The 12746-nt window shown below is 41.4% G+C and overlaps 1 protein-coding gene across 1 annotated transcript in view; it reads left to right on the top strand.

Moving 5' to 3' along the window:
• Positions 1–2562, top strand: part of SLC17A8 (solute carrier family 17 member 8) — a gene marked incomplete at both ends in the record, with an annotated part of 56901 nt that extends 54339 nt beyond the window's left edge. The window contains 2 exons of the mRNA XM_080706457.1: positions 721–848; positions 2218–2562. Coding sequence (XP_080562583.1) covers positions 721–848; positions 2218–2562 — 473 coding nt within the window. The remainder of the gene's footprint in view (positions 1–720; positions 849–2217) is intronic.
• Between the last annotated feature and the right edge of the window lie 10184 nt (positions 2563–12746).

Here is a 12746-nt window from a genome sequence, read left to right as displayed (position 1 = left end):
TCCCCGCACTTGGGAGGCAGAGACAGGAGGATCATGCAGGTTCGAAGCCAGCCGCGCGTACTGGCTTAGGAGACCCTGTTTCCAAATAAAAAAAATGTGAAAAATAGGTCTGGGAGCGTAGCCCGGAGGTAGAAGGGCTTCCAGGAACCCCAGTACCACCAAAATAAATAAATAAATAAATAAATAAATAAATAAATAAATGAATAAATAAATAAATAAGGCTAGGGGTATAGCTCAGAGGTAGAATGATGTCCCTGGGTTCAATCTCTAGAAACACATGTGTGTGCGCACACACACACACACACACCCCCTTTCCAATTGGCCATGTGGGCTAGGAGGGAGCATATTATGAGGCAAGATTTGTTCCTACTGAGTTTGATTGCTTGCTCTGAAAAAAAAATGTGGTCCAGGCTTTAGGCTTTTCAGTATTGTCCAAGTACTACATTTCCAAATATATTTACAGAGTTCAAATCAGCTGGGCAAATGTGCTATAATTCTTCCCATCCAGAGCCCATACAGACATTGCTAATCAATCATGGAGAGCATGTTTTCCTGCTTTGCGCAGATACAGCCTGATGATGTTCAACCCAGTCTTCTTGGTAGAGTACCCATGAGCCATGTCTAGAGGAGACCAAACTGATGAGAGCTGGGGCAAGCAAAAGATTTTCCAAAGGATATTCTGTTCTTGACTCTGATTTTGAGCTCTTGGCTCCACTGTAGGTTTTAATGTCAACCACCTCGACATCGCCCCCCGCTACGCCAGTATCCTCATGGGGATCTCCAATGGAGTGGGAACCCTTTCTGGAATGGTCTGTCCCCTCATTGTTGGAGCAATGACCAAGCACAAGGTAACAGACCCCTTTGTGGCGATGAGTTACAGTGTCAGAGCACAGGACTGCACAAACAAGACCTCAAGGGCTGCCCCAGCCCGTAAATGTGTGCTTAATGTCCTCTTCTTCCTCCTCCTATCTTTCTTCTCCTGTTCTTCTGTTTTAAAAGTCATTGTTGATTGGTGGTTCCTGGGCTGACTGATGTTTGATTCTGTGTTTTCTGAACTGATAAATAAAGGTGTAGGGGCGCGGGGTAAAGGTCACAGAGGTTGTTTAAGGACCCAAAGAAGAAACTGAGGCAATCAACTGAGGTTAAATGAGTTACCCAGGATTGTTTTATAATTCCAAGTGATTAAACTTTATAGCCACTTTCCATCTATTGCTGAGCATGTTCCAACATAAAAATATTAACGCCACTATACTTCCTTGTTAGGAAGAAAGAATCTTCAAGGGCGTGCCACTCAGCCTTCTCCGAAGGCGGTGTGTTTACACTAGAGGGTGGTAGAGCGGATCTTGTAATCCATCCAGAGCTCAGTCACAGGCCGTGTGATTTCTGTATCTTTGTCACTGAAAGAAGTTCAGGATGCAGATAGGAATTATTTGATACCATATTTCTTTTTTTTAAAAAAACTGTCTTCTTAGACTGTTTATTACAAATATGACTTCAGGAATTTGTACGTATGTTTGGAGGAGAAAATGTGAAATAATTTTTCTTGTTTTTTAGCAGAAAAAAAAACATGGGATTTTGAGATTTTTGTTTTACTTTTGTTTAGGTGCTGGGGGATGTAGCCAGGGGCACTCTCCCTCTGAGCCATTTTATGCTTTTATTTTGAAACAGGCTCTTGCTAAGTTGCAGAGGGCCTTGCTAAATTACTGAGGCTGGCCTAGAACCTGCGATCCTCCTTTCTTAGCCTCCCAAGTACTGGGATTACAGGCATGTGCCACCATGCCTGGTTCATTTGTTGTAACCAGTTAAGGTTAAAAACTCAAATGAGGTCTGGATCCGGGATGTTACTTCTGACACATGGCCTCCCAAAAAGCACAGTGATGTCCTGGGTTGGGAACGTGGTTTTGTCTCTGCAGAGGACTTCAAGATTTCAGCCTACATTGCTGAATCCTTTTTTTTTTTTTTTTTTTTTTGGTACTGGGGATGGAACCTACCTCCGAGCTACAACCAGCCCTATATTTTTTATTTATTATTCTTTATTTTGAAACAGGGTCTCACTGAGTTGCAAAAGGCCTTACTAAGTATCTGAGGCTGTCCACAAACCACGATCCTCCTGTCTCAGCCTCCCGCATGCTGGGATTATAAGCATGTGCCACCACACCTGGCTCCGCTAAATCTGTTTCTGTTAAGACATTAATTACGCTTTCTTTCCTCATTTAGACCCGTGAGGAATGGCAGAATGTGTTCCTCATAGCTGCCCTGGTACACTACAGTGGTGTGATCTTCTATGGAGTTTTTGCTTCCGGGGAGAAACAGGAGTGGGCTGACCCAGAGAACCTCTCGGAGGAGAAATGTGGAATCATTGACCAAGATGAATTAGCCGAGGAGACAGAACTGAACCATGAGACTTTTGTGAGTCCCAGAAAGAAAATGTCTTATGGCGCCACTACTCAGAATTGTGAAGTCCAGCAGCAGGGATGGAGAGGGCAGAGAGGTGTGGCCCTCACAGAGGAAGAACTGACATCCTACCAGAGCGAAGAGGGGAACCTCTCAGACGCATCCTAAGATCTGAGGGGTGCTTCCGTCTTCTCCCCTTAGCACCAGAAAGTATTCAACCTATTGCCTTCCCTGTAGCCTGGCTTGCCAGAGGGCCCATTGAGGAGACACCGGGGGTAGAAGGGGAAGGGAGGGAAATTAAATCAGCAACAGAAAAAAGAGAAATAGTATCATACAGTGACATGAGTGCAGAGCTTGCTTTCCGTTGATAAAACTGTTGATTATAATTTAGGGAGAGGAAGGGATTGGCAGTTGACCCTTCTCTCAAAGAATTGAACTTATGCAGAATGGGATGACTAAGGAGAATAAGGAAGATAGCATGTGGTTCAAAGAAACTTTGAAATAAATGGGAGGAAAGTTAAAGATAATTAGAACCACACCTCCAAGGGCAGCCCTGCAGAGGGTGGGGGGTTCCTGATCCTGATAAAGGGTACCACCCATGAGGGCCCTCTGTCACGCCGGGTGCTTTGTCAACATTTGTATTTAATCTCCACACTCCTGTAACATGCATCCATCATCTCCATTCTACCATGATCAAAACAAAGGCAACAAGAGATCAACTCACGCAGTCATCCTGCCAGGCCCAGTGCTGAGGCTGGCAAGGCCCCAGATAAGTGGCAGTTTTAGGAAAGAAGATTTCAGCTCAGTGTAAGGAAGGGTTTATTTTATTTTTTAGTAATAAAAATTGAAAATGGAATGAGTTGCCTTGTGGGTAATTATCTGTTTGAAGAGGAGATGGGCAATATTTGGGTTTAATGTGGCAGAGGGGATTCAAACATTATATAAGGATCTGGACTCCAAGGTACGGAGAGACCTCTATTACCTGAGGAGGCAAATCATCCTGTGAATTCACAGTTTTCTTTTTTAACAGTAAGGATCACCGATTGCATGAGAGATTCAAACAGGCTAAAAGAAAACAAAAAAGGAACTAAGCAAGACAGCCAACTTATGGGAATCCAATGTTCAGAATGGTTGAAAAGAAACACAGGGGTTGGATATTAAGTTTTAAACCCTTTATAATAGCAAGAATGTGGTTAAATAATGCCCCAAATTACTTATAAACCTTTAAGTAATTTAAGGCATTTAATAATCTCAGAAGTAGGGTCATGCATTTTATTAGGTAAATTTTTTTTTCGAATGAGTCTTCTGTTTTTAAAAAGTATGTCTTTGAGCCGGGTGTGGTGGTGCATGCTTGTAATCCCAGCATTCAGGAGGCTGAGACCTGAGGATTGGGGTTCTTGGACAGCCTCAGCTACTTAGTGAAGCCCTCCACAACTTAGTGAAACCCTGTTTTAAAATAAAGAATTAAAAAAAATAGGGCAGGGGGTGTAGCTCGGAGGTCAAATGCCCCTGGGTTCATCCCCAGACCCGAAAAAAAAAAGTATGTCCTTATAATCATAATGTACCAATTAAAAGAAAAGAAAAAACCCTAAAGTTATATCTTAACCTTTTCTTCTAGTGATTATATTAGAAAGTTTGATCAAGTTGTACAAAATTATGGTTGAAGTATTAACGATGACTTTATTTTGAATGATATTCAGAGAAATCACTATAATATAGCAGTAGTTATACAGGGAAATATTATAATGAAAATATTTAAGACAGCTAGGCCTATGGTTGGTATTAAAAAATTCATCTTTGTATCAGGCAATAACATGGATACTCTCTAGATTTATTTTAAAATGTAATATTGGCATGTAAAAGATTATTTGAAAATAAAATTATTTTTTCCTGTTGAATCATTCTGAAAATTTTATTTCTATTTTCAGAAGAAAATTTCAATATGATAAATATCAAATTGTAGCTTATTAGAGTAAAGTTTTTCCTAATTTCTCTCACATATATTTCTGGCCCCTAGTTGTACTGATGGAATTATAATGTATTTTTATAAAAAGAATAATTTTGGGTTAAAAAAAGCATCGGTTGACTTTCCGTGAAATAGTATTCTTTATATCATCGGTATATGTTTATAAGACATCTTTATGTCACTTTAATGAGTAAATTCATATGAGTCCCTTACAACAGTTCTTGCACGTAGAAATGCTCGATAAACTATCTAACCTTTTTCTGGGAAATTTTCAGTTGTGAAGAAAGCATGTCGTCACTTTCATCCATCAGCCACAGAGATTATTGTAAAAAGTGTATTGTTTTCTAAGTTAAAAAAATTAGAAATTTATGGTAGCCAGTGGGTTTGTGTGTGTGTGTATATATGTTAATAAAGTAAAATAACTATATATACAAAAAAGCACACGATAGTCCTTAGGTAATATTGTAAATTGTGATACAGAGCTACATGTATTTATCATCTGAAGTTTGTGTCATATGCAGAAACTCCACCTTTTTTCTATGACTTGACCTTATGCTATTTAAAAAAAAAACAAAACAGAGCCCTGATCATGGTGTCTAAAGCTAAAAAGCTCATTAATATGTTGTGATTTTTTAAAAAAAATCTCTGCTTAGGTGGCATTGGACAGATAATCACATATGAACATCAGATAAATGCAGTTTGTGAGTGTGTATATTTTTCTGCAAACATCTATTTGTAGGTGAAGAATGAATTCTAGCTGAGTGTGGTGGTGCGCACCTGTAACACCAGTACTTGGAAGGCTGTGACAGGAAGATTACAGGTCTGAGGCCAGCGTGCTATAACTTATGGAGACTTTCAAAATTAAAATAGGGCTGGGCATGTGTCTTGGAGGAAGAATGCCCCTGGGTTTAGTCCCCAGGACCAAAACGTGGAGTGGAGGAGAATAGATTCTAGCTGGAAGGGAAGGAGGACTGAGGGTGTTGGATTTTTACAATAAGAAAGTCTTGATTGGCCTTTCTTTTTTTTTAAATTTCTAGGTCTTTTATTCTTTTTTAATTTTTATTTTTTTATAAGTGGAACATATTGAGAGTGGTGTACATTTACATTGTGCTTCATGCCCTTCCCCCCCCCCATAGAGAGTGTCCAGGGTAATCAATCATGTTGTATTTATGCTATTACACATATTCGTATGTAGCTCCTCCCCATGTTGTATTTATGCTATTAATCATGTTGTATTTATTCTATTACACATATTTGCATGTAGCTCCTCCATTGAACAACCTCAGCTTTCTTCCTCTCCTATCCTTCCTATTCCCCTCCATCCTCTGGAATCCCTCTGGTATGACCACTGCTCCCTAGCTTGGACATATTAGAGAGAACATATGTCCCTTCTCTTTCTGTGCTTGACTGATCTCACTTAACACAATGTTCCCTAGTTCCTTCCATCTTCTTGCAAATGCTATTATTTTATTTTTCTTTATAGCTGAATAGAATTCCATTGCATGTATTTCCCATAATTTTGCAATCCATTCATGTGTTGATGGAGATCTAGGTTGGTTCCATATTTTGGCTATTACAAACTGTGCTGCTATGAACATGGGTATGCATATGTTAACACAGTTCTCTGATTCCACTATTTGATTGGCCTTTCTAAACAATGAAAGTTTTGGATATTCCTGAAAATGGTGAGAGAATAATAATTATTCAAGTAATAATGAGAACACCTTTATCTTTGCCTGGATATTAAATTCAACAGGTCAGAGGTGGAGCCTGATTATTTCTGTTTCACCATTTCCTGCCCAACCCCAACAGACCTGCTCTTATCCAGTTAATCACATCACACTTTTGCTCAAACTAGAACTCTGAGAGTCAACTTTGACCTTAAAATCTTCTCTGCTAAATTCATTTAATTTAAATTTCAATCTGTAGATTCATGTCTTATACCAGCTTTGGAAAATTCTCAGCCATTATTATTATTATTATTATTATTATTATTATTATTTTTTGTAGTACTGGGGATTGAACCCAAGGGCATTCTATCTCCAGCTACATTCCCAATCCTATTTTATTTTTTATTTATCTTTAATTGTTTTATATTTTGCAGGTCTGGGGATGGAACCCAGGGGCTTTCAGCCTCCGAGCTACACCCTCTTCCCTATTTTTTATTCTTTATTTTTAATTTTTATTTTTTTGGTGGTACTGGGGTTACTGGAAGCCCTTCTACCTCCGGGCTACACTCCCAGAAATATATATATTTTTTATTTGGAAACAGGGTCTCTTAAGCCAGCGCAGCTGGCTTCGAACCTGCGCAATCCTCCTGTCTCAGCCTCCCAAGCGCGGGGATTACAAGCGTGAACCACCACGCCCGATTTATTCTTTATTTTGAAACAGGGGCTCACTAAGTTGTGGAGGGCCTCACTAAGTAGCTGAGGCTGTCCGCAAACCATGATCCTCTTGTCTCAGCCTCCCAAATGCTGGGATTACAAGCATGCACCACCACGCCCAGCTTTTATTTTTTATTTTGAAACAGGATCTCAAGTTGCCGACAGCCTCACTAAATTGCTGAGACTGACCTTGAACCTTCAATCATCCTGTCTCAGCCTCCCAAGTACTGGGATTATAGGCATAAGCCACCACATCCAGCTGGCCATTATCACTTAAAGTATTGTTTCATTCTCTCTCTATTCCTTAGGAGTCTGAACATTTTTTTTTCCTGTATTTTCCAGGCTTTTGCCTCCTTATATGTCATTCTGGATAACTTCTTTTGCTTTCCTTTTCTTTTCCTTCCTTTCTTCCTTTTTTGTTCTTAGCAAGGTCTACTCTGGTAAAAATTCATCCACTGTATTCTTAATTTCAGTTATTATATTTTCAACTCTAGATTTTTTTCTTCAGTATTGGGGATTGAACCCAGAGGACCTCAACCACTGAGCTATATCCCTGACCCTTTTTATTCTTTATTTTGAGACAAGGTCTTGCTAAATTGCCCAGGTTGGTCTTGAATTTCCAATCCTCCTGCCTAAGTCTCTCAAGTAGCTGGGATTATAGTCATGTACCTCCATACTTGGCTCACTTCTAGAGTTTTTATTGGTCTTTTTATTTTTGCCATATCTTAAGTATAGTTCCAGCTCTGCTGGGCACGTGGTGCGTATCTATAGTCCCAGTACTTGAGGGGCTGAGACAGGAACATTGCAGGTGTGAAGCCAGTGCCAGCAATTTAGTGATGCCCTTAGCAATTTAGCAAGACACTGTTTTAAAATAAAAAATAAGAACATATGAACTCTGACATCACCATGAAATGTCAAAGGCGGCGGCACCCTGGGTTTTCAGAGCCTCACTTTGAAAAGACCTCATCACTTTTAGTTCTAACTCCACGTAGCCCAATCTAACATCAGGGTGGCTAGAATAAGGAACATGTAGATTACTTAGGAAGCACTGACTACATCCACCACTCAGCTGAAATAATCTCTTAACCCTAAGTGTCAAAAGTGATATGACCCAGGGCTCAGTGGTAGAGCGCTTGTCTGGCACGTGCAAAGCCCTGGGTACAACCTTCAGTAGCAGGAAAAAAAAAGTGATGTGACCCTACTATGTGGCTTTCTGGAGCTCTGAACTAAGTTGTGGGGAGCAATCGTTGTAAGGGAAGAACTTTGAGCCCCTCAAGGAGAGACCAGAGGCCACAAAGATAGCAATTTATTCAAATAGAATAGAACAGAATAGAACAGATTCTGAGCAAGTGAGGTGGTGCTGGCCTGTCATCCCAGTCCTTGGTTGGAAGGCTGAGACAGGAGGCTAGCAGGATGGAGGCCAGCCTGCAGTAACTTAGTGGGATCCTGTTTCAAAATAATAAATAAAATATGGCCAGGGGGGAAGCTCAGATGTAGAGTGCCCCAGCCTCAATCCCCAGTAAGACCCCTCTCCTCACACACACAATGGAGTCTGGCCTGATTCAAACTTGAGTCAACAACCAAGTTAGGAAGCTGAACTGCCCTTTCAATCACATGTATTACCATGTCCCAGACTCAGACTAAGCCTTTTCATACGTGACCTTATTTCTCATGGCAACCTCATGAGGAATGTTCGATGATTTAAATAGTGTTTTACGCCGGGCGTGGTGGGGCACGCTTGTAATCCCTGTGCTTGGGAGGCGGAGACAGGAGGATCACGCAGGTTCGAAGCCAGCCGTGCTGGCTTAAGAGACCCTGTTTCCAAAAATAAAATAGGTCTGGGAGTGTAGCCCAGAGGTAGGAGGGCTTCCAGGAACCCAGTACCACCCCCCCAAAAAAAAAATAGTGTTTTAGAGAAGAACTCAAATGCAAGTCTCTAAAGGCCGTATTTTCATCTTAATTCTGAATTAAGATTAATAATGACACTTTGTCCTTAATTTTGTTCTATGCTGGGGATGGAACCCAGGGCCTTGCACTTGTGCGTGAGAAGCCAGCGCTCCACTACTGAGCTACACCCCCAGCCCTACTCCTTAAATTCTTAATTCAGGCCGGGCGTGGTGGCGCACGCTTGTAATCCCCGCGCTTGGGAGGCAGAGACAGGAGGATCATGCAGGTTTGAAGCCAGCCGCGCACGCTGGCTTAGGAGACCCTGTTTCCAAATAAAAATGTAAAATAAAAATGGGTCTGGGAGTGTAGCCCGGAGGTAGAAGGGCTTCCAGGAACCCCAGTACCACAAAAAAAAAAAAAAAAAAAATTCTTAATTCGGCCAAATAAGATATTAGATTTAAACATCTAATTTAAGATTATATGCATGTTTTACTATAATCTTAATGGAATCTCAATTCTTCCTGCTTGATTTGTTCTCCTCAGCTCCTCCTGGCTAGCAGGAACTCCAGACAGTGGCGATATCAAGGCCAGGGGTGCCCCGTTTGTTTCAGTGAGGCGTGACTGAAATGCTGGGATGCACCCTGGCAGTGTAGTCCAGATCCAAGGACAGGGGCAGCTGGAAAACCTGAAAAACAGATGAATAAAGGAGGTCCCCCGTCTCACCAACTGCTGGACCTGGGTGAAATGTGAGAATGACAGAATCCTATGTTTCCCCTATTTCCCTGGCTATACAGTGGGAAACACAGGAAGGCCAAACTCAGTGCTTACTGGATGTCATGTGTGTTGGGAAGAGAGGTTTGCCAGGGGGCTGAGTTTTTCCCAGGCACCCCAGGCATGAAGGCGACAAACACTGTCTAACCCATCAGCCCATGTCCTGCAGAGAACTAGTGCTCAGTGGGTACATTGTTCAAAGCCTGATATGTTTAAGGAAGACTTTGCTCACGATGGCATTCAGGTTGGCTTATTAAACAGGGTAGATTACATGTAGGCGTTATATCTGTTTTATACAATTTAAACCAAAAATTTAAAACACATGGAGAAATGTCTTAAAAATCACCTTTAAACAGCTGGCTGAGGATGCATGAATTGTGACTTTGGCAGACTGGAGTGGAAAAAGAAGGAAGCTGTGTTGTGTTATTGCACCCAAGAAAGCTGCGAAGTTGAAGGCACCAATGCCAGCACCTCTGGAGGACGATGCAAGGGGAAGAAAGGGCTGGAGACCTCAGGACTGGCCACAGGAAGGGCTGCCAGACTTCACGACCCTCCTGAACATGCAGGGGTAGAACAGCTATCACCCCAGAGCCTCTCCCTGCCAGCTCAATCAAGAAAATGCCCTCCCCATATTTAACAGAGGATGGAGAGCGGTTATATTTTCTGGAGGAGAATTCTGGACTCAAGAACACCCAGTTGGGCATGGTGGCACACGCTTGTTAATTCCAGCATTTGGGAGGCTGAGACAGGAGGATCATGGTTTGCAGACAGACTCAGCTACTTAGTGAGGCCCTTTGAAATTCAGTGAGACCCTGTTTTGAAATAAAGAATAAAAAATAGGGTGGGAGTATCACTTGGAGGTAGAATGCCCCTGGGTTCCATCCCAGTACTGCAAGAAAAAAAAAAAAAAAAAGAACACTTATAGTTAAATAACAGCTCTGAAAGGTAGACAGTTAAGCCTATCTCAGTTACTTATGTATCTCAAGTTTTAAGAACAATGCCTCGCATTTCATAGCTACTTGGTAAATATTTGTCAAATGAATGAAGAAAGAATAAACCTCATTAAAACTGGGAAATTAATTAAAAGTTTGCATTACTAAACACTGAAAACTTCCAGCTGCTTTCTTGGGCTAAGCTTCCAAAATGCTGTCAGCCGGTTTCATATCCCCAGAGTGAGAGACTGAAGGAATCATGGGTGAAGGGGTGGGTCTCGCTGAGAAAAAGGGCTACTGTCACTGATATCTGGGGGTCTCCCTGTCAAAACAAGCAGATTTCAGGTCAGTCATCCCCTGCGGAGTACACCCACCAAGCCCTGCCCATCGGAACAGAAATTCCAGTGTTGGCTGGGCATGGTGGCCCACACCTGTAATCCTAGTACTTAGGAGGCTGAGGCAGGAAGATTGCAGGTTCAAGGACAGCCTCAGCAAGTAATGAGACTCTCATCAACCTAGAAAGATCCTGTTTGAAAATAAAAAATAAGGCTGAAGTCCCAGTACTCCCCTAAAACAAAGAAAAAAAGAGAAAAAAAGAAATTCCACTGCTGGTTTCTTTATTCATTCAACAATTATTGAGGGCCTAGAGTGAGCACCTCAGTTTTTGAGCACTGACACTTTTCCAGGCTCTAGAGATAGAAAATAAGTCTTTGCTAGTATGGAACTTAAATTTTAAAGGACAGACACACAAAATAAGGCTGTTGATCAGCAATCCAGGACATAGTGTGTCAGAGAGTGATACATTCTAAGAACGAATATAAAGTAGGGTAAAGGGGACACAGAGAGTGAAGGTTGATGTGCTAGGCCAAGAGTTTAAAGGAGAAAGTGAACTTTGAACAGAGAACTAAAGGCAGAGAGAGCTAGAGAGCGAGTCTAGAGGAAAGAGCAAGTACAACAGCCACAAGCAGAGACCGTGTGTGTGTGTGTGTGTGTGTGTGTGTGTGTGTGTGTGTGTGTGTAAAATCTCCTGGTACCTTAAAGTGATCAGGTTCTGGACATTTTACCAAGAGGCAGGAGACTGGAGAGGAGGTGGAGGAGGGAGGAAATCAGAAATTTTGGACTTGTTTGATTTTGGAGTTTTACTTGCCCATTGATGTCTAAGTGGGGATATCTAGTGGGCAATGGGATTTAGGACAGAAATCAGAACTGGGGCTGCACATTTGCATGTCATCATCACATCTCATAGTTGGTACTTAAAACTGTGAGACCAGGTGAGATCGTCAAGGTTTCGACATAGAGAAGAGCACGACTGAGCTCCGAGAGCACTCCCACAGAGAGAGATCAGGACGAGAAGGAGTCGAATGAGAAGATGGAAAAGTGGGAAGTGGGAGCGGGGGTGCCCAGAGAGAGTGGCACCCTGTGGCTGAGTAAAGCAACTTTGGTGTGGAAGAGCACCGTCAGTTGTGTCCAACCCTACCCCTGAACCCCTGAATTATATTCCTAGACCGACTGTCCTTCCTTCCTTCCTTCCTTCCTCCCTCTTTCTTTCTTTCTTTCTTTCTTTCTTTCTTTCTTTCTTTCTTCCTTTCTTTCTTTCTTTCTTTTCTTTTCTTTTGCGGTACGGAGATGGAACTCAGGGGCATTGTACCTCTTAACTATAGCTTCAGCCCTATTTTTTAGTCTTTTTTAAAAAAATTTTGAATCAGGATTTCACTGAGTTATCAAGGGTTGGCCTTGAATCTGTGATCCTTCTGTTTCAGCCTCTCAAATACAGATATTACAGGTGAGCACCACTACATCCAGTTCAGAATTGATTCTTTTACATCTTCTTTCCCTCAGTATATCTAAAAAATATATATCTACATTACATTTACTAATATTTTTATTGGTGTACAGCGTTATATTATATGGATGTATGGATATGCCAACACTTGCTTATCTGTTCTTTTATTAATGAATTTCTTTTATTGGGTGGCTTCCAGTTTTTGTGCTTTTGTATGTGAGGAAGCTATTATAAAGTTTCTGTAAATATCCTTGTCTTTTGGTGGACATTTGCTCTTACTTTCCTAAGAGTAGAATTGCTAGGTCATAGAATGGATATATGTTTAAATTTATAATAAAGTACCAAATAAATTTCCATAGTGGTTATACCATTTTACTTCCCTACCATTTATGAATACAAGTTCTAATTGCTCCATGTCCTTGTCAATGTGATTTTTTTTTATACTGGGGAATTGAACCCAGGGGCATTCTACCTCCAAGCTACACCCCTTTTATGGTTTTGTTTGGGAACAGGGTCTTGCTAAGTTTCTGAGGCTGTCCTTGAACCTCCAATCCTGTTGCTTCAGCCCCCTAGGTATTGGGATTACAGGTGTGTGCCACTACTCCTGGTTGAGACTGTGCTTTTTAATG

The sequence above is a fragment of the Muscardinus avellanarius genome (assembly GCF_963383645.1).
Source record: "Muscardinus avellanarius genome assembly, chromosome: 11".
NCBI classification, from domain to species: Eukaryota; Metazoa; Chordata; class Mammalia; order Rodentia; family Gliridae; genus Muscardinus; species Muscardinus avellanarius.
Note: the sequence above shows the minus strand (reverse complement) of the source record. Positions and strands in the feature narration are given on the sequence as shown.